The sequence below is a fragment of the Gymnodraco acuticeps genome, unplaced genomic scaffold, assembly GCF_902827175.1.
Source record: "Gymnodraco acuticeps unplaced genomic scaffold, fGymAcu1.1, whole genome shotgun sequence".
Classification (NCBI taxonomy): Eukaryota; Metazoa; Chordata; class Actinopteri; order Perciformes; family Bathydraconidae; genus Gymnodraco; species Gymnodraco acuticeps.
The window spans coordinates 475,950-500,084 of record NW_022991934.1 but is presented as its reverse complement, the minus strand read 5'-3'; the positions used below and the strand labels follow the sequence as shown (position 1 = coordinate 500,084).

At 46.5% G+C, this 24,135-nt stretch overlaps 1 protein-coding gene across 5 annotated transcripts in view; it reads right to left on the bottom strand.

The window, feature by feature from the left end:
• Positions 1–24,135, bottom strand: part of ehmt1a (euchromatic histone-lysine N-methyltransferase 1a) — a 40,955-nt gene that overhangs the window by 4,836 nt on the left and 11,984 nt on the right. For all 5 annotated transcript variants that reach the window (XM_034200270.1, XM_034200271.1, XM_034200273.1 and 2 more), the window contains 9 exons: positions 24,020–24,126; positions 11,672–11,794; positions 11,114–11,215; positions 10,919–11,023; positions 10,607–10,761; positions 10,124–10,291; positions 2,782–2,926; positions 2,093–2,170; positions 1,851–1,966 (listed from right to left, as the gene is read on the bottom strand). In XM_034200270.1, coding sequence (XP_034056161.1) covers positions 1,851–1,966; positions 2,093–2,170; positions 2,782–2,926; positions 10,124–10,291; positions 10,607–10,761; positions 10,919–11,023; positions 11,114–11,215; positions 11,672–11,794; positions 24,020–24,126 — 1,099 coding nt within the window. The remainder of the gene's footprint in view (positions 1–1,850; positions 1,967–2,092; positions 2,171–2,781; positions 2,927–10,123; positions 10,292–10,606; positions 10,762–10,918; positions 11,024–11,113; positions 11,216–11,671; positions 11,795–24,019; positions 24,127–24,135) is intronic.

Sequence of the window (24,135 nt, the reverse complement as noted above, 5' to 3'; positions counted from 1 at the left end):
GTAAATGCTGACATGTAAACATGCTCCGAGTGGTCTCAAAGACTAGATTTATCATAAAGGTGGCTGCATTAGGCAATGTGGAAAACCAAGAGAAATTAATCCGATTTGTGATGTGGTGAACAAAGACTTGTATTTGAAATGGAGCTGCATTAAAAGCATCACAAATTCATGGTGATGTAAGACACAATTGATACTTTTAACCCAGGGGTGGGGAACCTTTTTCCTCTCAAGGGCCATTTCAATTTTTCCAACATCCTCCGAGGGCCGTACAAATTGTTGACCTCTACTTAAAAATACTAAAATCACAGCCCATTCATTTCACCTCTCTTTCATGCTGTGCAAAGAAAAAGCAACCTCTCAATCCAGATATCTCACCATGACTCGCACATGCATTCACGTGCACGGTTGTGGCATGACCACCAAAACAGAAAGATATGGACACAAGATGTGTGCAAATTAAGTTTAGTTTCCTATCCATGTGAACATGATTTAAGTGGGGGGGGGGGGGGGGGGGGGGGACCTAACCTCCTCTAGGGGGGTCTGGGGGCATGCTCCCCCGCAGAGGTCGCATTAACCGAATAATTTCCGTCTATGACGGATTTTTTTTAACAATGACGGACAAATCTGAAAGCAGTCAGTCATTTTGCCAGATTAGAACAAACTCGGAACAGCGCCAAAGTTTCCCCGCAGCGAGGCTCCGGTTTTATGCCATGTTATGCATGCCCTCCAAAAAGGAAATTATACCGTTTCCAAACCTAACTGTGCCGTACAAATCATTGAAATGTCTGTGAGTTTTGGCTTTACGCTGTGCACGCTCCCGCGAGGTGCAGCAGCCATGCATAACACGGCGCATGTGAACTGTCCCTCCCCCCCCCCCCGTTGACAGTTCACGAGCATGCTTCCCCCCCCCTCGTCAGAGTTGTGTAAAGGCCAACGGGTAATTCTGGATTTTGACGGAAGTTTTACGATCCTGTCCGTCAAAATGACGGGCAGCGAAAAAGTCTAGCACAACCTCTGCTCCCCCGGGAAGATTTTTTTTTTTAAATATTGAAGTTAAAAGCATCAATCTGGTGGACTTTGAGAGAAACATTAAGAGATCTATGGATACATCTCTCAACACCCATATGAAACAGCTGTAAGCAGATTTACTTTTTCTTTATGGATATTTTACAAATCACTCCCCTTTCAAACTGTATTCTTGTTTATTAATAACAACTTTTTTTTACTATCATAGTATTTTATACCTGTACTTTATTCTCTTGTTTTTTGATAACTATAATGATCATATAAAGATGTGCCTTTACCTCACTGGTTGTAGAAAAAGCTTCTTATATTCGTTAGCATAGCTAGCTAACCAGATGCTAATAACAACAAAGTTATTGACTGTATGATCAGTATGACAGATGAACAGATCACCACTGGGCTTTCAACTAAAGACACAGCCACGCAGAAACTGCTGCATGTGTACGGCTCCTTATGGGTACTGCCATTTCTGAAGTGCCGGAGCCGCGTTCTGGTGCTCTCCGTCAGAACTGCACCCCTGTCAGACGAGACATATACCACGTGATGACACGTTAGGCTCGTGTTGTGTTCAAGGACCCTGAACTTGGCCAGGAAAAACAGGCACTCGCTTGTTTAATTATTTTGCGGTCTAGATTTCTTTAATTTTTTCTTTTTTGCGTGTATTTATAAATTACCTCGAGGGGCGTACCAAATGGTCTCGCAGTCGGTATACGGCCCGGAGGCCGGAGGTTCCCCACCCCTGTTTTAACCATTATTATAATGATCATGCAACCAAATAATCTTTGAGTAGTGTGCCCATGTTGAGCTGTGAGGAAGAGGAAGGTCACCTCAGGCCGTTCTGCACCACTCTGTTCCTGCAGCTCCTCAAGCAGGAGCAGGCGTGGTTACACTCAAACAGCACGGGGGGCTCCCTCTGACAGAAGTCCAGGGGTAGTCGACCCTCCTACAAATACACCAGGAGACATGTTACACACTGCTACCAGGAACACACACGTGTCACTGTGCTTTTAGAGTTGTTTTTAAAATAAAATCAAACTTCAATTAAAGCTGTGTGTGTGTGTCTACTTACTCCATCATACCAGCAGCGCAGACTGAGCTGCCCACACATGCAGCTGCTGGAGGAGCAGTCTTCTGTGCAGCTGCAGTGCTGAAGGACACAGACATCAGTGAGTTATCAGGTATTATGACATTTAGCTGTTTTTTCTCTACATTGCTGGACTGTTTTTGAAGTCATTTCCTGGACATGTGAAAAGAAAATAACAAATAGAACCAGCAGGCCGGTCAGTGTTGTTCTCACTCAAAAAAGGCTTCTGGTGATCTCGCACGGAAGACCTGGTAACACTCACACAGCAACAGTCTGACGTCAATGTGACCAAGACTGCTTATATTACATATTTTTCTCACTGTCAACAATTCAATTCAATTCAAAACCTTTATTTATCCAGGTAAAATCCCATTGAGATCAATGATCTCTTTTTCAAGGGAGACCTGCAGCAGTAGGTTCCACAAGAAGACATAAACAACAGAACAACAAAAGGACATCATACAGCAAAATGTACAGGGATTACAATTTACATATTTAACAAATCCCATGATAAGATCAAAGGAGATGTATCAGGCTTTGAAACACACACACACAATACCTGTTAGGAGATACATTTAGTATTGACTTGGATCTGCTCTTGTGATGTTTTGACAATAGAAAAAGATAGAATATTACTGATTTATTCTTAAAATACACACAGAGTTAGGGCTCACCTGTAGATGAGTGATGTCTCGGTCTATGTTCAGGGCGGAGGTCACACAGCTGTCAGGGATGTACTTAAAGTTTTCCGGGCTCGGCTCGCTGTCCACACTATTAACACAGGCAATAGGAACTGCCTCATAACCTCGTGAAATGTCCCTGAGAGAAGGAAACAATTTTTTTTAGAGCCGTCAAGTTAAAGCGCTAATAACGCCACTAATTATTTTAACGTGCGATTAATGCATGTGTATTTGTCCTCAGCCCCGCCCCGTAGTTTCACATCATAGCGCATTATTTTGACCCACAGTGGGAACTTCAGTCTTATGCTTTGACTGTTATGAAGACAGAGGAGCGGCATTTCGCCAACAACTGTAAACAGGCTTGTCTGTTTGAGCAACTGGCTCAGTGCAAAGAAGTACACAGGGTTGGGAGAGAGTGTAAGAGAGTATTCTCCTGAATATTCTCAACACAACAACCTGGATCCTCTCGATCCAGGTTGTTGTGTTGAGAATATTCAGGAGAATATTTGTCATTGTTCCAATGATAATAAACAAACATTTGCATAAAGCATATTTGTCCACTCATATGTTGATAAGAGTATTCAAAACGTATTCCTCTATGGTAAATTTAGAACAGATAAAAAATGTGCGATTAATTTGCGATTAACTATGGACATCATGCGATTAATCGCGATTACATATTTTAATCGACTGACAGCCCTAGTTTTTTTTTTTTATCTCATTCAATAATAATGGGAAAAAAATATATATATATATATATATATATATATATATATATATATATATATATATATATATATGCATTTAGATCTGCATTGAGAAAATATATAGAAAAATACAAGACTGTGAAAAGTAGCAATTCTACAATTAATGACTAGTGGATGAAGTAAATCATGCATAATAAAAGTTTCGAGTTTGAAAAAAAAGTGAATTTGGAATGCGTTTGTTTTAAAAACACATTTTAAATGAATGTTTTAATTCTCAACGGCAATAATTAAATGTCCTGAGATAACTCATCAAACACTAAGACATTACCGGTCTGGAATATTTATTTTATAATTCAACATTATATAACATCCACGCATGAAAACGGGTCAGGGGTGAAAAAGGTGAGAAGGATATTATCCCTCTGGGGGGGTCCGGGGGCATGCTCCCCCGGAAGAAAATGTTGAATATTCCATATTTTAAAGCATCAATCTGATGCATATTGAGATGCATTTTTTTGCCAACCTGGGGAGAGCTGGAGAAACTTAACTTCAGCCATGAGTCAAAAATATTATGGCCTCCTTACTAAGTATTATCAGGGATGCAAACTCATCAGGTATGGAAAAGGTGACAAGGACCCGAGCCCCCCGACCCCACGGAATATCAGCTTTAAAATGAGGAATAACAGAGGATTTTAGCAATCAGAACAACTAAAGCAGCAGTGTCAATAATAACAGAAACGCTAAAGAGTCACATCTAATAGAAATATATAAAAGCATTTATTTTAATTGTGTCGCAGTCAGTTTATAATTTTGGCAGCACTGTTGAGCATTTTGAAAATCTATTGTCATGCCTCTGTGCAAGGCTTAGTCTTTCTATCTTTATGGCATCTGGTGTAAAGTAACTAAATTCATAAACTCAAGTACTATACTTGGGTACGATTTTGAGATACTTGTACTTTATTTAAGTATTTCAATGTTTTGCTACTTTGTTCTTCTTCTCCTCTACAGTTCAGAGGTAAATTGTGTACTTCTACTCCACTACATGTATTAATACCTTTAGTTACTTTACAGATCTGGATGAATGATGTGAAATATAATCAAGTGTTGAATCAGACTTTAGTTCCACCTGGAGTAAATCCACAAGCTACCCTGCAGTATACAAAGCCATTCAAACTAGCTGCACCTTTACCAGCTTTGAGAACACTTTCATGATCAATCATTATAAAACATATCATATATATTATTCTGAAATGGACCAATCTGCACAAAGACTACTTTTACTGTCGCTACTTTCACTATATTTTGATGAGAATACTTTTCTACTTTACTTGAGGAACATTTTGAATGCAGTACTTTTACTAACAGAGTATTCCTACACTCTGGTACTTTTACTTTTACTCAAGTACAAGATCTGAGTATTTCTGCTTTTAATCAAGTACAAGATCTGAGTACTTCTACTTTTAATCAAGTACAAGATCTGAGTACTTCTACGTTTACTCAAGTACAAGATCTGAGTATTTCTGCTTTTAATCAAGTACAAGATCTGAGTACTTCTACTTTTACTCTAGTACAAGATCTGAGTGCTTCTACTTTTACTCAAGTACAAGATCTATACTTATACCACCTCCGTTTATAGCCTATGAAAAAAAAACTATTAGAAAACGAAGGCTAAAGCTAACGTTAGCAGATAGTGACAATGTATGCTAGCTAGCTAGCTCAACGATAATATTGCGACAGAAAAACGTTTCAGTGCACATCACGCTCTGCGCTCCGACAGTGAGCTCTGCTCTGAACACCTGAACGGCCCGTTCTAACAGCTGTTCACCAGCGGTCCAGTCTGTACCACAGTGACTCCGGACCGCACAGTTAATATTAACGAACGCACCCGTAGGTAATGTGGCTGCTGAAGCTAGACCATCATCGCGGAGCAGCAGAGCCGACAGGCAGGAAGACTCAAGCACACAGCTCGCGCTGCATTATAATATATAAAAAAAGAACACCATGCGTGTCATGATGGCACATAACAGCTCGCGGCCGCAGATTACTCCGGGTCCCAGACCTCCCCATACCCCAAAAATATTTGTATTGCAGATCTACATGAATCACACAAACGACCTATTTTGGATTCAAAACGGCGAATTTCACCGAAAGGTGAGTGATTTTCATGCCTGAACATTATATTATGAAGAACCAGCACCTTACCATGGTGGAGAGGTTTGTGTGCCCTGATGAACCTGGGTGCTGTGTTGTCTGGAACCTTGTGTTCCTGGTAGGGTCTCCCATGGCAAATTGGTCTCAGGCAAGGGGGCAGACTAAGATTGGTTCAAAAGAGCTCATGAAAGACGACACAGGAAGTGAGGATACCCGGCCCGGAGGAAGCCCGGGGTCCCCTTTTGAAGCCAGGCCCAGAAGGAGGACTCGGCTGTGAGCGTCTGTTGGCCGGGCCGGGCACAGCCCGAAAACGCAACATGGGCAACACCTCCGGGTGACAGAAGCTGGCTTTGGGGACGTGGAACGTCACCTCTCTGGGGGGGAAGGAGCCGGAGCTTGTGCGGGAGGTGGAGCGTTACCAGTTGGATCTGGTTGGGCTCACCTCTACGCACAGCGTCGGCTCTGGAACCTTACTTCTGAATAGGGGTTGGACTCTATTTTTCTCCGGAGTTGCTCAAGTTGTGAGGCGCCGGGCGGGTGTGGGGATACTCACAAGCTCCCGGTTGGGTGCTTCGTTGTTGAAGTTTACCCCAGTGGATGAGAGGGTCGCCTCCCTACGCCTGCGGGTTAGGGGGGGAAAACTCTGACTATTGTGTGTGCTTATGCACCAAACAGCAGTTCAGAGTATACAGCCTTCTTGGAGACCCTGGAAAGAGTCCTGTATGGGGCTCCTGAATGGGACTCTTTAATCTTGCTGGGAGACTTCAACGCACATGTGGGCAATGATGGAGACACTTGGAGGGGCGTGATTGGGAGGAACGGCCCCCCTGATCTGAACCGGAGTGGTGGTTTGTTACTGGACTTCTGTGCTAGTCATGGATTGGCCATAACAAACACCATGTTCGAACATAAGGATATAATATAATTGGGAGGGATGAAACCCTCTTTAATGGTCACACATGCAGAGCACACAGCACACAGTGAAATGTGTTCTCTGCATTTAACCCATCCTAGTTCCAGGAGTCTAGTACTAGGAGCAGTGGGCAGCTATTGTACAGCGCCCGGGGAGCAATGGGAGTGAGGGGGGAAGGGGCGTGTCCGGTGCCTTGCTCAAGGGCACCACGGCAGGGCGTGAACTGGGACCTCTCCAAGTAGCAGTCCACACTCCATATTTTAGGTCTGGTCGGGGACTTGAACCAGCAACCCTATAGCTCCCAGTCCAAGCCCCTACTGACTGAGCCACTGCCGGACTGCTCATAAGTGTACGTGGTACCAGAGCACCCTAGGCAGAAGGTCCATGATCGATTTCGTTCGGGTAAAGAGAGGGGCGGAGTTGTCAACTGATCACCATCTGGTGGTGAGTTGGGTCGAGTGGCGGGGGAAGCCTCTGGATAGACCTGGTAAGCCCAAACGTGTAGTTCGGGTGAACTGGGAACGTCTGGAGGAGGCCCAAGTTCAGGAGGCCTTCAAATCACACCTCCGGCGGAGCTTTTCGGGCATTCCTGTGGAGGTTGGAGACATTGAACTAGAGTGGGCGGTGTTCAAAGCCTCTATTGCCGAAGCCGCGGCGGGGAGCTTTGGTCTCAAGGTCTTAGGTGCCTCAAGGGGCGGTAACCCTCGAACCTCCTGCCGTGGCTGAGGCAAAGCAGCGGGTGTGGGGGAAGTTCGGAAAATACATGGAAAAGGACTTTCGGGCGGCACCAAAGTTGTTCTGGAAAACTGTCCGACACCTCAGGAGGGGGAAGCAGGGAACGTTGGGATGGGATGGAACGTTGTTGACCTCAACTGATGGAGTGTTAAAAACGTTGGAAGGAACACTTTGAGGAACTCCTGAACCCGACAACTTCGCCCTCTATGTTGGAGGCAGAGCTGGAGTATGACGGGGGATCAACACCAATCTCCCGGGGGGAGGTCACTGAGGTCGTCAAACAACTCCACAGTGGCAAAGCCCCGGGGGTGGATGAGATCCGCCCAGAAATGCTGAAGGCTCTGGGTGTTGAGGGACTGTCATGGTTGACACGTCTCATCAACGTTGCATGGAAGTCGGAAACAGTACCGAAGGAGTGGCAGACCGGAGTGGTGGTTCCCCTTTTCAAAAAGGGGGATCAGAGGGTGTGTGCCAATTACAGAGGCATCACACTACTCAGCCTCCCCGGGAAAGTTTACTCTAATGGCGCATTTCCACCGCAGGCCTCGCTCGACTTAGTACGGTTTTGTTAGGCCCGACTCACTTTAATGCTGCGCTTCCATTACAGTTTAGGAGCTGGGGCAGTAACTATAGTAACGCAGTGTAGGCGGAGCCGTGACGTGATCTTCAATGAGCACCCCAGAAAAACAACATCAGCCATTAGCTGTTAGCACTCAAGCTCACAGCTCCTCATATCTGTTCAGAAACTAGACAAAAGTTAAACAAGTACAAACCACAGACTCTCTGTGGCATGGAGAATACAGTCGCTGGTTTATTTATGTCTGTATAGGCCGTTGTTGTGAGTGTGGAAGGTCGGAGCATATATTGCGTTAGCTTAGCCGATCTCCATTTAGACAACAAATCAAATCAAGTTTTATTTATATAGCACATTTTTAAACGATTTTTGGTCGAGCCAAAGAGCTGTACATATAATAAAAATAGCCTACAGTAGAGACACTTTACAGCAAATACAACAGCACAGTTTGTGCAGAATATCAGTATGAGAAAACGACACCCTCTGTCCTTAGACCCTCACATCGTACAAGGAAAAACTTCCGAAGAAAAACCCACAGTTTAAAGGGAAAAATGGGAGAAACCTCAGGGAGAGCAACAGAGGAGGGATCCCTCTCCCAGGACGGACAGACGTGCAATAGATGCCGTGTATAAATCAAAGAGATAATACATTTTACAGCATAGGTAGTCCAAATGTTAGGAAATGCATGTGTCTGTAATAAGAAGATGCATCACGCATTTTAAAAGGGTTTTTTGCCTGCCGTCTGTCTGCAGACTTGTCAAAGCATTAATTCATGGTTTTTACTAACCAGTATCAGTATGTTGTTACTTTGGCATCATTTTGAAACGTGTATTACAATTAAATCACGGTCAAATATGTTCATCTTGTTGTAGTTGTAGCCCCCTTGCCAGCGATTCTCTCTAGTTTAGCAAACTCAGCCCGACTCAGCCCTGTTTGTTGGCCCCGATAGAACCACAATTTTGTCGGGCCAGAAAAAAGGTGAAAAAGTAGCCCCGGGCCGGAACTAGGCATAGTGGAAACGCAACCAAAAATGGGGCCGGCACGACACGGCACGCTTAAACCGCGCCATGGTGGAAATGCGCCATTAGGTACTCGAAAGGAGGGCCGAACCTCAGATTGAGGAGGAACAATGCGGATTTCCGGTGAGGGTTGGCCTCCGCCAGGGCTGCGCTTTGTCACCAATCCTGTTTGTAATATACATGGATAGGATTTCGAGGCGAAGTCGTGGTGGAGGGGGTCTGCAGTTCGGTGGACTAAGGATTGCACCACTGCTTTTTGCAGAGGATGTGGTTCTATTGGCTTCATCGGTCTGCGACCTTCAGCACTCACTGGATCGGTTCGCAACCGAGTGTGAAGCGGCTGGGATGAGGATCAGCACCTCCAAATCTGAGACCATGGTTCTCAGCAGGAAACCGATGGACTGTCCACTCCAAGTAGGGAATGAGTCCTTACCCAAGTGAAGGAGTTCAAGTATCTCGGGGTCTTGTTCTCGAGTGAGGGAACAATGGAGCGTGAGATGGGCCGGAGAATCGGAGCAGCGGGAGCGGTACTGCAGTCGCTTTACCGCACCGTTGTGACGAAAAGGGAGCTGAGCCAGAAGGCAAAGCTCTCTGTCTTCCGGGCCATTTTCATTCCTACCCTCACCTATGGTCATGACCGAAAGAACGAGATTGCGGATACAAGCGGCCGAGATGGGTTTTCTCCGCAGGGTGGCTGGCGTCTCCCTTAGGCATAAGGTGAGAAGTTCAGTCATCCGGGAGGGACTCGGAGTTGAACCGCTCCTCCTTCGCGTAGAAAGGAACCAGTTGAGGTGGTCCGGGCACCTAGTAAGGATGCCACCTGGGCGCCTCCCTAGGGAGGTTTTCCAGGCATGTCCAGCTGGGAAGAGACCAAGGGGTAGACCTAGGACCAGGTGGAGGGATTATATGTCTTCGCTGGCCTGGGAGCGCCTTGGGATCTCCCAGTCGGAGCTGGTTGATGTGGCCAGGCAAAATAAAGTTTGGGGCTCTCTGCTGGAACTGCTACCCCCGCGTCCCGACCACAGATAAGCGGGAGAAGATGGATGGATATTACAGTATAGAACAATAGAAACAGCCTTGTTTTTAACTTTTCCAATATTTTTAGAAAGTGTTCCATAGCCTGGAGATGGGAGCTGACATCAGCAATATGTATTATAAACAGTTCTATGTAGTATTAGAAATTAAATATTGACAAAATCACTAGATAACCCTAGACACACGCTGTGCTGCTGAGTACCTGCTGAGCACCCTCTCTCCGCGGCAGTCCCTGCCCCTGCGGGCGTCCGTCAGCTTCTTGTTGGTGCTGAGGGCCGTCCACACCTTGGAGCCGTACATACAGCAGTCCAGAGCCGTCCCCCCCTCCCTGTTCCTCTGAGTGATGTCCGCTCCACGAGACAGGAACAACCTGCAGACGGAAGATGTTGACGCAATCAACTAATGAGAGGGCTTTGAAGCTAAAACTGATATCTGCAGATAAAGCTGGACAACATTTGCCAGTAGCTAACACTTCACAGCATGACCATTGTGCCAAAACACGTAGAATGAATTAGGATTCAAACTAAAATAATTGTTGAGAGATTTTAACCTAACACTCAAAAATATACTCGTTCAAGAATTGATCCATCGAAAATGAGAAATACTGTAAAAATCTGTAGTCCTGAATTTGATAAAGGTGTGTGTAACACAAACAAACGTTGCACTCAGATCCACACAAACTCACATGACACACTCCAGGTGGTTCTCTCTGGCAGCCACATGGAGCGCGGAGTCCCCGTGAACGTTGACGGCGCTGAGGTCGCAGCGGGCCTCCAGCAGAGCCTGGGCCAGGTCGTCACAGCCCGAGAGAGCGGCCCAGTGCACACACACGTTCTCCTCCTGAACACGCACATGTGTTGGACAGGGCTTTACAATCACCTGAAGCCTAATTCATTCATCATTATTAATGTGACGACTAAATGTGCTGCATTGTATGTAGAACATTCTTTGGTCTAATTGTTAATGTGGTTTTCCTGACTTGAGGGTGGGTACTGACCTTGTCCCTGATGTTCACGTCGGCCCCTCTGGCCAGCAGTAGGTGGACCAGCTCCCTGTGCTTGTGCTCGATGGCCCAGGTGATGGGAGTCCAGCCCCCATCATCCTGCACACAACAGGCTGTAAGACTTGTGCTTTACACTTTACAAAATTAGCTGCTAGCTGCCGTTAGCCAATGAGGCAGTGCATGTGTTACCTGACAGTTGATGTATTTGGATGCCTTGGAGAGCAGATGATGGATTATGTCATGATGTCCCAGTTTAGCTGCCAGATGTAGACAGGTGAAACCCATGATATCCTGAGATTACAACATGATTCACATTGAACAACACTGAGCTGCTGCCACTACTGTGTAGTCCAGAATATTGTGCATTTCATTGGCTACTGCACTTAAAGTTAAACTCAAACATGTTTAAAACTAGACATTAAAACAGACATGATGAAGGGAAATGTGTCCAACAGTTCAGATGTGTCTGTGACGAATTGTCTCTCTGCTGAGCCGTAGAGGTTCATAAAATGTACTGGTTTTAAGACCTTCAGCTGACTTTAGTCAGTCCACTAAGTGATATTTAAAGTGGCTGTAATCAATCATAGGTCCATTTGTGCACTTTTTTACAAGGTTGAACGTGTTTGGTCATACAAAGGGCCTGAGCAATGGCAGCAGTTGAGAGTTATGGATTGGATTGAATGACTAATGAAGAAGCAGAGTTTGACATGAGCACACATCAGCTGTAGCCCTGAGAGATGCTGCTACCTTGTGGCTGACAGCGGCTCCGGCTCTCAGCAGGTACTTCACCGTGTCCACATGGTTGTTCTCACAGGCGGCCATCAGCGGGGTCCTCTGCTCCTCGTCACACATGTCCAGGTTGGCTCCCGCCTTTGTGTGCGCACAGACAGAAACACTTATGGAATTTTTACTATCTGATTCGAAAACGTATTTAGCTAATTTCACTCTTGAAAGATGTATAGAATATATAATGACCTTTGACAAAATCACCATTAGGCTGTGTTTTAAATTCAAGGGGGCTTGAATGTGTGATAAGAGAAGAAAATAAAGTAAAAAGTCTTGCAGAATATTTGAACTGCAAACTTTTGAACTAACTTGATGGCGAATGATCTGTCGCCATGGCAACGGTATTTGATGACACCCCATAATACGCTTAGATGTGTTGATGGCTGCATCGTTACCAAACCTGTGATGTTTTGGGTCGTTTGGATCATTTTCACTGAAGTTATGAGAAAACCGTGTTTCATGGCGAGCATTGTGTTGCCATGGCAACGGCATTTGAAGAAATATCAAAACTGTCACATAGATGTCTTCACGGCTGGACTGTTAGCACACATGTGAAGTTTGAGTCCTTTTTTACCATTTTCATAGGAGTTATAGCAATATCATGTTTTACGGCGAGGGATGCGTTGCTATGGCAACAGATTTTAAGGAAAACTCACAAATGGCACATAGACATGTTGAGGGCTGGACCATTAACCATCATCTGAAGTCTGGTGCTGTTTTGACAATTTTCATAGGAGTTACGACGACATTGTGTTTTATGGTGAGGGATGCGTTTCCATGGAAACGACATATGATGAAACCCCATAATTGACGTAGAGCTGTTGAGGGCCGGACCATTAACCATTATCTGAAGTCTGCTGCTGTTTTGACCATTTGCATAGGAGTTACGACAACATCGTGTTTTATGGCGAGGGATACGCATCCCTTCCATGGGAACGGCATATGGTGAGAACTCAGATTTGGCGTAGAGCTGTTGAGGCATGGACCAGTGATATACAGGTGAAGATTGGGGGACGATGGGACCGTGTCCATTGGAGTTACAGCGACATCGTGTTTTATGGCAAGGGATGCGTTGCCATAGTAACACCAGATTTGATGTAGAGCTGTTCAGGGCCACAGTGTTAACCATCATGTGATGTTTGGTGGTGTTCTGAGCATGTCAGTTGGAGTTATGACATCATGGCATATCTCCAACACACAGGTGTTTATGTTTGAGGTAACAACGTTATGAAACACCTGTGCTTGAGCCCAGAGATCAAAGGTTTCCATGGTGATGTGCAGTAATCAGTGATGCCCCTTTCACACCAACGAGTTTTCAGCTCCGGCTCGGAGCTGGAGTCTGAAAAGTGCCGGTTTTTCCTGTTCACACCGCAGCGGCGCCGCCTCCGGAATCCGGTTCACTTCCAGCTCCAAAAAATTGTCGGTCTAGAGGCAAGAGCTTCGGAGCTAAGAGGTGGCGTCGCTTACGTCTCCCTTACGTCGAGGCGTGCAGGAAACTAAACCCACCTCCCCTGAACATGGGTCGACTGTCATGCCTGCCTACAAGCAGTAGTGCTTATAAACACACTTTATAAAGTCAGGCAACACTAACCAGGCTTCGTGTGATTCTGTTTATTTGTACCTTACTTTGACCATCCGTTCACTGTTATTGATCATTGTGGAGAGAGGCAGACGTTCTCATTCATAACACTCCGTTCGATGTCTCACTATGGGATGCGCCTCATCGCGGAGCAAACGGAAGCATCAATCTCATTACGCCAATCCAGGAGGCTATCGACAACCCCGGCTCGTGCGGGCATTGTGCCCGTTTTCACCCGAAAGAGCCTCCACCGACGGCTAGCACACCAAGCTAGCTTGTTGGAACAGGACTCCCTCATGTCCACTGATTCGCCGTTTGGCGATCAAGACACGGGGGCGTCCGCCGCAGAGACTGAGCCCCTCACTGTGTCGGTCTGGGGCTCACTAACAGCGGCAGCTGCGGAACCGGGATCCCACGCCGTGTCAGGCCGGGACCCGGTGGCGGCAAGAGACGCGGGAACGGAGCCCCACGCCTCACCAGGCGGGAGCTCCCGGCGAGACCTCACCATGGTCTCGCCCGCAGAGGCTCGGCCTGCTCCACATACCGCCGATGGAACTGCTGGTGGCAGCCCACCTCCTACCGAGGATGGGCCCGTCACCAAGCAGGAACCCCACGCTGCCAGCGAAGCTGGACCGTTTCCAGTCGACCATGACTGAACAGTCCTACAGAGCTGCAGCATTGTCCGCCAGGGCTCTGAACGTTTCCTCACTGTTAACCGCATACCAAGCGGAGCTCTGTGAGGATATGTTGAGTACTCCTGGACCGGCCGTTCTGGATGAGTTGGCCGCGGTCACAGACATTTGTCTCCGTGTCCAACGCTGCGCCGTCCAGGCCACAGGCAAAACAATGGGGATCATGGTGGTGCAGGAAAGAGCTAGATGGCTCAACCTCACCAACCTCCCAGACCGGGAAAAGGAGGATGTGCTTGACATGCCCATCGTTCCCGAGGGGATTTTCGGCTCCGCTCTTGCCTCCATGCAGAGGAGATGCGAGTCGAAAAAGAAGGAGGACGAGGCCCTCCACCTCTGCCTCCCTCGAAGGGCCCAGCCCTTCGTCCAAGCTGCTCCGAACCCTGCTCGGTTCAAAATACCGAAAACGCAGAGGTCGCAGTCCGCCCCTCGTCCCCAGCCCAGGCAGGGGACGAGGGCGAGCTGGCTTAGAAAATATCCGGTTCCGGCTGCAGCCCAGGCGCAGCCAACCCAGAATTTCGGCCAGCAGTCGAGGAAGAAGAAGTGAGCGGCGTGACAGCCCCTCCTTCTCCCCTCTGTGACAGAGCTGGAAGTCTACGGTTCCCCAGCTCTAAATGTGTTCCCGCCGCCTCGAGAGATGCCTCAACACCATCCTCAAGTCCGCATAAACACATGTCACACACTTATTGATTTTTCTGTCATAAAACATTTTCCGCTGACGCATCCAGGCTTCGAGCCAAGGGCGCAGCTCGAAAAAATGAAAAGAAAAACAATAAAAACAATAAACAGTCCGTCAACTGTTCCCCTTCTGAGAGCAGCTACGGCCTCTCTCAAAGGGCGGACAATTGACGGGTCTGTGAAGGCACCACCGTCACGCGCATGCGCAGTGCCGGCTGGACCTGTAAAGGTACCACCGTCACGCGCATGCGCAGTGCCGGCTGGGGTCGTGAAGGCACCACCGTCACGCACATGCGCAGTGCCGGCTGGAGCTGTAAAGGCACCACCGTCACGCGCATGCGCAGTGCCGGCTGGGGTCGTGAAGGCACCACCGTCACGCACATGCGCAGTGCCGGCTGGAGCTGTAAAGGCACCACCGTCACGCGCATGCGCAGTGCCGGCTGGAGCTGTAAAGGCACCACCGTCACGCGCATGCGCAGTGCCGGCTGGAGCTGTAAAGGCAGTGCCGGCTGGGGTTGTGAAGGCACCACCGTCACGCGCATGCGCAGTGCCGGCTGGAGCCGTAAGGGCACCACCGCCACGCGCATGTGCTGTGTCGGTGGGGATTGTCGAAATGGGGCACCACAGTGCTCAGACACTGGAGGGCCCCATAACACAACAAATAGAGACTCAGAGGGGAAGAGACGTGACATCTCAGCTAGCTCTAAGGAGCATACAGCGGGAGATGCTCACGACATCTGCTTGGGTTTCTCAAGACAGTTACACGGAGCTACAGACTCCAAGTCACCGTCACCCCCCCTCGCTTCTCGGGCCTTCTGCATTCGCAGGCCCGAGGAGAGTCAGCCCATATTCTGGAGAGAGAGATTCTCTCACTCCTAGAAAAGAGGGCTATATCTATTGTACCCGCCGAGCAGAGTCAGGGCGGCTTCTATTCCAAGTACTTCCTCGTTCCCAAACGGGGAGGGAACGGAATTCGGCCAATACTTGATTTGAGGGCTCTGAACAAATATCTAAAAAGATATAAGTTCAGAATGCTCACTCACACATCTCTGCTGCGGCTCGTGCGACAAGACGACTGGTCGACCTGAAAGAGGCGTACATCCCAGTATATTACCCACACAGGAAATATCTGAGATTCGCATTTCAGGAGATCTGTTATGAATACAGAGTACTCCCCTTACTAGTGTTGTCACGATACCAACATTTTGGTTTCGATACCGATACCAAGTCAAGAATTGCGATTCCGATTCTTTTTCGATACTTTTCTTAAAAAAAAGGGAAACGGTCTTAAATGTAATTATTGTGATTATTTCACACCAGAACCATAACCATAACACAAACTTTTAAACAATGAGAACAATAAATAAAATAAATGACAAGAATTCGTATTAAATAAAATGAATACATTTCTTACAGAAATGGTGGTGTCCGTAGGCTTGCCCTCACTGTCAGAGATATAGCTAAAATACTTCCAAATTTCGCTTCTGGCGTCTTTTTTGTCAACAAGCCGAGGCTTGAATTCATGTCCGGGACTCTCACGGTATCTGCTGCCCGCAGCTGTTTTATAGAAGGAAAACCTCCTTCACTTCATGAAATGGCTGCAGGCAGCATCAGGAGGCAGCGGGACGTGTAACTCCGCTTCTGAGAAGTGCAGCACCAGCGCGCCGAGAGCTGTGCCTTTTTACGCACCGCCTTCGCTGTGTTTACCTTCATCAGAACAGCGAGTGACTGCAGGCTGCTACGTGTTAACCACACACATATCTACACACATCGAACTGCCTGATTACTCCCGCCTTTTATTAGTTTTATGAAGGGTGTGTGTATGTGTGTGTGTGTGTGTGTATATAAATGACCATGAACAGTAATTTACACACATCTGGCTAACTCCTATATGCGGGTGTTCCCAAAATAAATTAGTTTAATCTTAATCTCGATGTAGTGCTAAATGCTGTCGGACGTGCACCGGAACGAACGTCACTATCATAATATCTTCTGAAAACAAATGCCAGTGTCACACACACACCTCCTTCATAATGCGCCTTCTCCTCGTTTTCCCATCACTGGATTATCCGTAAATCATACAAACAAAACCAAAACGTTGATTTATCTGTTTTCCCGTTTTGGTTTAAAAATTGAATAACGTCGGTTTTTTGGTTTTCCGAAAAAACGACACCGGTTCTTTTTTAAACGTTGTTAATATGTTTTGGATGCATTGTTCTATTATTTGTTCAGGCTGTTACATACAATTAGCCTCTGTTGCTACCTGCTGGTGAGTAAATAATAAAATCAGTTCAAATTGACAACCGGTCCGCGATTTTTTTTTTATGTAGCCTATCTGCCGGTCCTTGGCACAATAAAGGTTGGGAACCCCTGATCTATCACATTCGCTAACCTGTCTGTCTTTAAATTCTTTAAACAGCTCTGGATGCCGGTCGGCGGGTGCTTAGCCAAGTTTGATGTGTTGGCTCCCTTGGTTTGCAGGGATCTAAAACATTTCTCACAGACGGTGTCCGTAGGCTTGCCCTCACTGTCAGAGATATAGCTCAAATACTTCCAAATTTAGCTTCTGGCGTCTTTTTTGTCAACAAGCCGAGGCGCAGCGGCAGTTGCACTCCCACTTGCAGCCATGCTTCTCGTTTTCTCACTTGCTCTGGCAGCTAGCGCGTGGCCGAGTGCACGAGAGAGGGGAGGGACTTAGAACGTGCTTGAGAGGGGCGGGACTGCAGGCACGGCTGCAGTGCAGGGAATGGAAGCAGAGCGCTGAACACACACGGCTCTTATTAAAAAGGCGCTTTCTCACCGGAGTACTTTTCCCCGTCATTCTTAAAGTACCGATACTAATGAAACGGAGGAATTGTACCGTTTTTAACGGCAGGGTATCGCGGTACCTTTCAAGTATCGGTACACCGTGCAACACTAGTTTGTACGATGTACGGAAGCCGCGATAGCCCCGTTAAGACAACAGGGTATTCGCCTGGCGACCTACCTGGACGACTGGCTGCTTCTCGCACAGTCGGAGCAGGAGGCTGTTACGCAGACAAATGTCCTCGTAAAGCACCTGCTCAACCTGGGTTTCATAATAAACACAGAGAAGAGCATGTTGTGCCCCGCACAGACTATACTCTTCCTGGGTTTACGCCTGAACTCGGTGCCCTTTTCAGCTCACTTGTCAGCGGAAAGAGTGAAAGCTTTCAGAGCTTGTCTCGCTCTTTTCCAGCTGCGCAAACATGTTCTCTTCAGATCATGCCTGCGATTGCTGGGGCTCATGGCGTCAGCCATCCTGGTCGTACGACTGGGACGCTTACACATGAGGGAGTTTCAGCGCTGGGTGGCCGCCCTAAAACTTAAGAGTTATGGTTACTGTGAAATGTGTAATGGCACTGCGCCACTGGCTGCACCCGACTTTTCTAGTACGAGGTGTGCCTATGGGTGCTGTCCTTTCACGGAAAGTGGTCACCACGGACGCATGTCTGACAGGTTGGGGAGGTATTTATGAAGGTCATCCGGTGAGGGGTCTCTGGAGCAGAGACCTCCAGCGGGCGCACATAAATTACCTGGAGCTTTTAGCTGTGTTTCTCACCCTAAAATGCTTTCTGCCTTTCCTCAGGGGACATCACGTCCTCGTGAGGACAGACAATACGACCACAATATCGTATATTAACCGCCAAGGCGGTTTGCGTTCTCTCCAGTTACACACACTGGCGCGCAAACTGATCCTATGGAGCGGTAGATGTCTCCTCTCTCTGAGAGCGACGCACGTACCGGGAGTGATGAACCTCGGGGCAGATCTACTGTCCAGAGGTATACCACTTTATGCAGACTGGACTCTACATCCAAGGATTGTGAGCCAACTGTGGGTGCGTTACGGCAGAGCCGCGGTGGATCTGTTCGCATCGAAAGACAACGCTCAGTGTCAGCTGTTCTTTTCGATGCGCGATCTAAATGCACCGTTAGGCGTGGATGCACTCGCGCACGATTGGCCCCCGGGCCTTCTGTACGCGTTCCCACCCCTGGCTCTGATACCCCCAACTCTGGCCAGAGTGAGAGAGCAACGCCACACACTTATCCTGATAGCTCCGCTCTGGCCAACTATGTACTGGCCAGCGGAGATATATCAGGTGCTGTGCGGGCAGCCATGGCAGCTCCCACTACGCAGGGACATACTGTCCCAAGCGGGGGGGGCAATCTTTCACCCACACCCAGAGCGCTTGGCTCTATGGGCCTGGCCCGTGAGTGGTACAATCTGAATACAGTGTGACATGAAGCTGACCCTGGCAGCTGCCAAGCGAGCCAGTGGCACTCATGCGCTATCTGTACAGTCTTCATGCACTCAGTTCGCCCCAGGGCAAACAGAGTGTGGTTGAAGCCCAACCCTGCCTTTATCTTAAGGCGGTTGGTTCAGGTACCACATTTGACATTGAGGCATCCTCCCCGCCGCTGTATTCCTCCGGGAAACAGCGGCCGGATTTGCCGTGTCCAGCCCGTGCTTTACGCACGTACAGGGACAGATCAAGGGTGCTTCGTCATAATGACCAACCCCTTGTGTCCTGGGCTAACCCTTATAAGGGCAAGCCTGTTACTAAGCAACGGCTCTCCCACTGGTTTGTGGAAGCAATTGCTTTGGGGCTCATACGAGTCAGAGTTCACAGGCACCCTCGGGTCCGCGAGCTCTTTCGACTCAGGGTCTGGCTGCATCCTGGGCTCTGTCCAGGATGTCTCCCATCCAAGACATTGGTGCAGCGGCGAGCTGGTCCTCGCCGCTCACTTTTGTCCGCCTCTTAACAGGCTGGACGTTCTGCTCCCAGTGTGACTCAAGCAGTGCTGGGCACCTGGTTGAGTCAGAGCTCTACCTGTTAAGTTCTGGTTGGTTTGGTGATTTTCGAGATAAGCTCGTCTGACAATACGGGAGCTACAATTTCCCATAGTGAGACATCGAACGGAGTGTTATGAATGAGAACTATAGATTACTTACGTAACCCCAGTTCTCAGAGTAACATGAAGTGAGATGTCTCACCAGACGGCCCTCCTTGCTATGGTGAAGCGAGAAGAGGTGCTTATTTTGAATGACGCATGCGTCGTGGCGCAAGCTACTTATAGGGGGTGAATTCCCTGACGCTGACATCAAGATCACCAGCCAATCAGGATTGGCGTAATGAGATTGATGCTTCTGTTTGCTCCGCGATGAGACGCATCCCATAGTGAGACATCTCACTTCATGTTACTCTGAGAACTGGGGTTACGTAAGTAACCTATAGTTTTGTTTTGTATTATAGCCGATATCGGATGGAATCAATACATGGGCTGCACAGGTTGTCGTGTCCGACTATCACAAGTAGAATCATAATAAAAATACGCCGGTAAAATGTGCCTGTAGAAAACGGTTTATGCCACAATAGGATAGCAATTGCAAGTAGTCAGTTTAGCTTTGGTTGCTATGCTAACATCACCCATTTTATACCAGAGAAACTTTCATAACAGCGTTGTGATGCCAAACAGCGTCAATTCAGACTGACACACATTCACTTAAGGGGAACTGGGGATATTTATCAGCTGCTTGTGTGAGTCGAACAGTGAATACTTTAGAGCCGTGTGAGCTAACCGGGAGCTAACGGGAGAATAAACTCCCGTGGAAGAGCAGCCAACACTGCAGCGGTCGGTAAATGCCGCAGAAACACATTAATAAACAATGAACCACGGCACTCTGGAGAAAAGCATAAGGTTGGAGAAGTCGTTATTTAATTTAATCTGGCTTCGTGTGATTAAAAGCAACACGATCATCGACCCGACGCAGTTCCCCGTTGTTGTTGTTGTGAGCGCCGTAACGCCGTTGGGGAGCAAATCAGCGATGTAAACGGTGACGTCATGACGCAGCAGCAACAGCACCAGTCGGGCTCTGGGCGGTGTGAACAGAAAAAGGAAACCGGAGCTGAACCAGAAAAGCTCTAGCTCGGAGCTAGAAAGGGAAAAGCGCTGGTGTGAAAGCAGCATGAGAGGAGCTTTCACCTGGTTAAATAAAGGCTGTATGCATACAGGAGAGCCTTTCCATTGTTCTGAATGAGAGATAAACCTCTTACATGTGAATGTTTTGTTGAAGAACCGTAACAGATATCGGTGAAATTTCAACGCGTGAAGCATCTCAAGGACTCTGAGCATCTGAAGTGTGCTTTTTGTGTACTTCCGGGTTAATAATGTGGCCTTTTTGGCAGATTAACTAAAAGGTGTGCAGCTGCTGCTGTGAGGAAAGAGCAGCCTGAATGTACAATGGGCTTTAACCTGTTGAACCCCATCAACCCACCCCCGGGCGGAACAACGCATCATCTGCAGGAAGCAGCGTCTGAGGGCTTCTTAATATTTAATAAACTATGAATGTTTCATATCCATGTAACGGGAAGAAACTCAGCTAACTGCATTAGCCACGAGCGAACAAATCTTAAGGCTCTAGCTATACCAATCGATATACTTATTGGATCTGCACAAACAAGCGTAGATAACATCCTGAGAGTTCACAGATTATAGAAATATAAGGATCATCACTGAGCGATCAGAACTTGTGACAGGGGAAGCAAATACAGACAACACACGATGTAGCTTTAGGTAGCAAAACATGGAGATATGCTCACCTTAGCTGTTATTCTGATCAAAAGTCGTGTTCAATGGCATTAAAACGAGAAAAAACGCGGCTGAATGTTAATCCAATGAGTCTGTCACTTTGAAAAATCCATAATTCAATTTCAGTGGCGAGCCGTGACTTTTATACCTAGGCCCTCTGACCCCCCTTCCCTCGAAAACAAAGGAGATATTACGTCACAGTGTATACTTCAGTGGAATATCAAAACCGCGGCCCGGGGTGCAAAACGCATCAATGACAGTGACCCTCTACCACACAGAACAACACCATTTATATAAACACCTATCATGACAGGGCACCCACAGCCAAGTAGCGATTACAAATGAATTTAGTCGGCATGGCGGCCCACATTGAAAATGACTTAGGCCTACCTTTGATGATAAATCACTTAAACACAAAGTCCATCCTCCTGTCCTTTTGGATGAAGCACTTGATGGCGGGTCATTCAGCTGATCCTTTGCCACTCCAGTTTATCATTGTAACTCAATCTTGAAAATGACTCGGTTAATAATTTTGCAAACGATGTCATCACTATCACTGAAGTGAGCCATCATGAACGAACTTATGCTAATCATAAATCTATCGATTAGATTTATGATTCGAAAATAATAAAAGTAGGGTAGACATGTGGATATTATCCGGCTGAACAAAACGTGCATTTATCTAACAGGTTCATTTTCCACAGACCTTATTTCGAGCTATTTTCCAAAATCCTATGAAGAAATCCCATTTTTTTCTGTCGAGGGAATCCGAGCGCAGCTTACTTCCGGGTTTTAGGACACGTCACTGCACCACTTGCATAGACCTCACAGCGGGCAGAACTTGTCATAAAGTCCGCGAAAATAAAGCCCGCCCATTTAGAGGGAAGATATGATTGGTCAATTGTACTGTCATTTGACATTACTCTCTCGTTGAGTTAGTATATCTGGCCCTCTGTGAATGTAGAGAGGGACCAACAAGCTCTCCCGTCTTCACATAACTCGCAGAGACGGCATTTAACCCTTCACATTCCAACAGAAACTGAACAGACAGATTCGAAGGATTTATTTCTTTGGAAATATTATTTTAAATACAATTAAATCAAGTTATTTTGGTAAAACTAATGAAAAATGTAACACCCAAAAAATATTTTAATTTTTTTAATGTTTTCAAATATTATTTTTTAGAATATCTTAGGCCCTCACAGAGGGCCTAGAGGGCCCTGACGGCTCTCCACTGTATCAATTTGTATGCAAAAATCGGAGAATAAAAATTAGCTGCTAATGGTAGCCACCAGAGTGTGTCACAACTCCGGTTTTGGCTAGGCGTCACTCTCACTCCTTATTATTTGGTAACCTGTGTGTGTATGTGGAACTTTCCCTCGATTCCATTGGCTCTAGCGGTTAAAAAGAGATGTCAATCAGCAAAATCGACCAAGGGGGGCCAGAGATATGGAAAAACCACCCAAATTACCCCCAGAAGCGGGTTTTTTTTGCTAAACCTCTCTAAAAAAAGGCCAAATGTCAATTGTTTTGCATCAATCTTGATACAGGGTACGTATTATATGTTGTACTTTGGATTCCTAAAGCTTTTAGTCTACCATCCCATCATTCAAGGGTGGTTTTCACTATAAGTAAAAAATAATTTTTGGACGGACACTATAATTTACAGTTTTTTTACTATGTTCAATCTGAATTTTCTTTAAAATAAAAAACATCTATATTGATTCTGACTTTTCTACATCCAACTCAAAGGTTTATCATTACTTTGAGAAAAAAGATTAATAATTTTCCCCTTTTAGAAGTGTAGTTATGGTCATTTGTTCTGGGAATGTAATTTTCGAACCTGAGACCTGAAAAACAGGGATGGGGTTCAACAGGTTAATGGAGAAATGTTGAACGTTTTTGTCACTTCATGCCCTCAAGAGGCATTTTGTCTAATTGTTTTGCTTAATTATTTAATTTTTTTCAAGCTACGAGATGTTTTCCTACGTTTCTCATGGCAGGTTTAAAAAAAAAAATGAAGGTGAATTTCAAGCTGTCCTTCACTTAAGCTTTGAGATCACGCACTCTAGCGTTAACGAGCTGAGCAATACACACTAATTTTAAAATCTGAAGAAGGCCTCTTTACCAAGGTCTGAACAATGTTTAATATTTCTAAAAGTTTCAATCTGATTTAAAAGTTGTTTAGCATGAATAATGTCAGGAAGATGTGTAACATTTTAAAGTTGGAATGAGGTTTCTGAGTGAAAGTATGAATGAACAGTTAGCAGTTGAAGTCGCATGAAGATTTTTCAAGTGTGAAGAGTTACTCCATTGACTTCCATGTTAAACATTTGATGAATTATGGGATGTATCTCTGGAATTATGAAAGTTATAAATGAGAAAAGTAATAGCAACCGATTCCCGACCGAGCTGAACATTTTTGATGTTTGAACGGAGTTTCTGCGATGTTCAATGTGGGAGGAGAAGAGGGCCAAAATAACCCGGTGGAATAAAAATAAAGAATTTCATGCGTCGAAGAACAAGTAGTTGGAATGCTGTATCAGCATTCTCACTAAATTAATAATTTGTTGTAATGTAGTATTTTTGATAATAATATTAAAATGTCTATGTAATTGAATGTTGTCAATATAAACGCCTGACCTAAATTCCCAAAACCTAAAAGACAGAACTAGAGAAGTCTGGTGTTCTGCTTTGATGCATCTTTGTGAACACAGGCCCTGAGGGGCAGCCTGTGGTGAAGACCCTCCTCACCTGGACCAGCATGTGGCAGATCTCCTGGTGGCCCTCAGCAGCTGCTGCATGAAGAGGGGTCACTCTGTTTGGGCCCTCCATCAAAAAGTTGGGGTCCTTCCCATCAACTACAATTT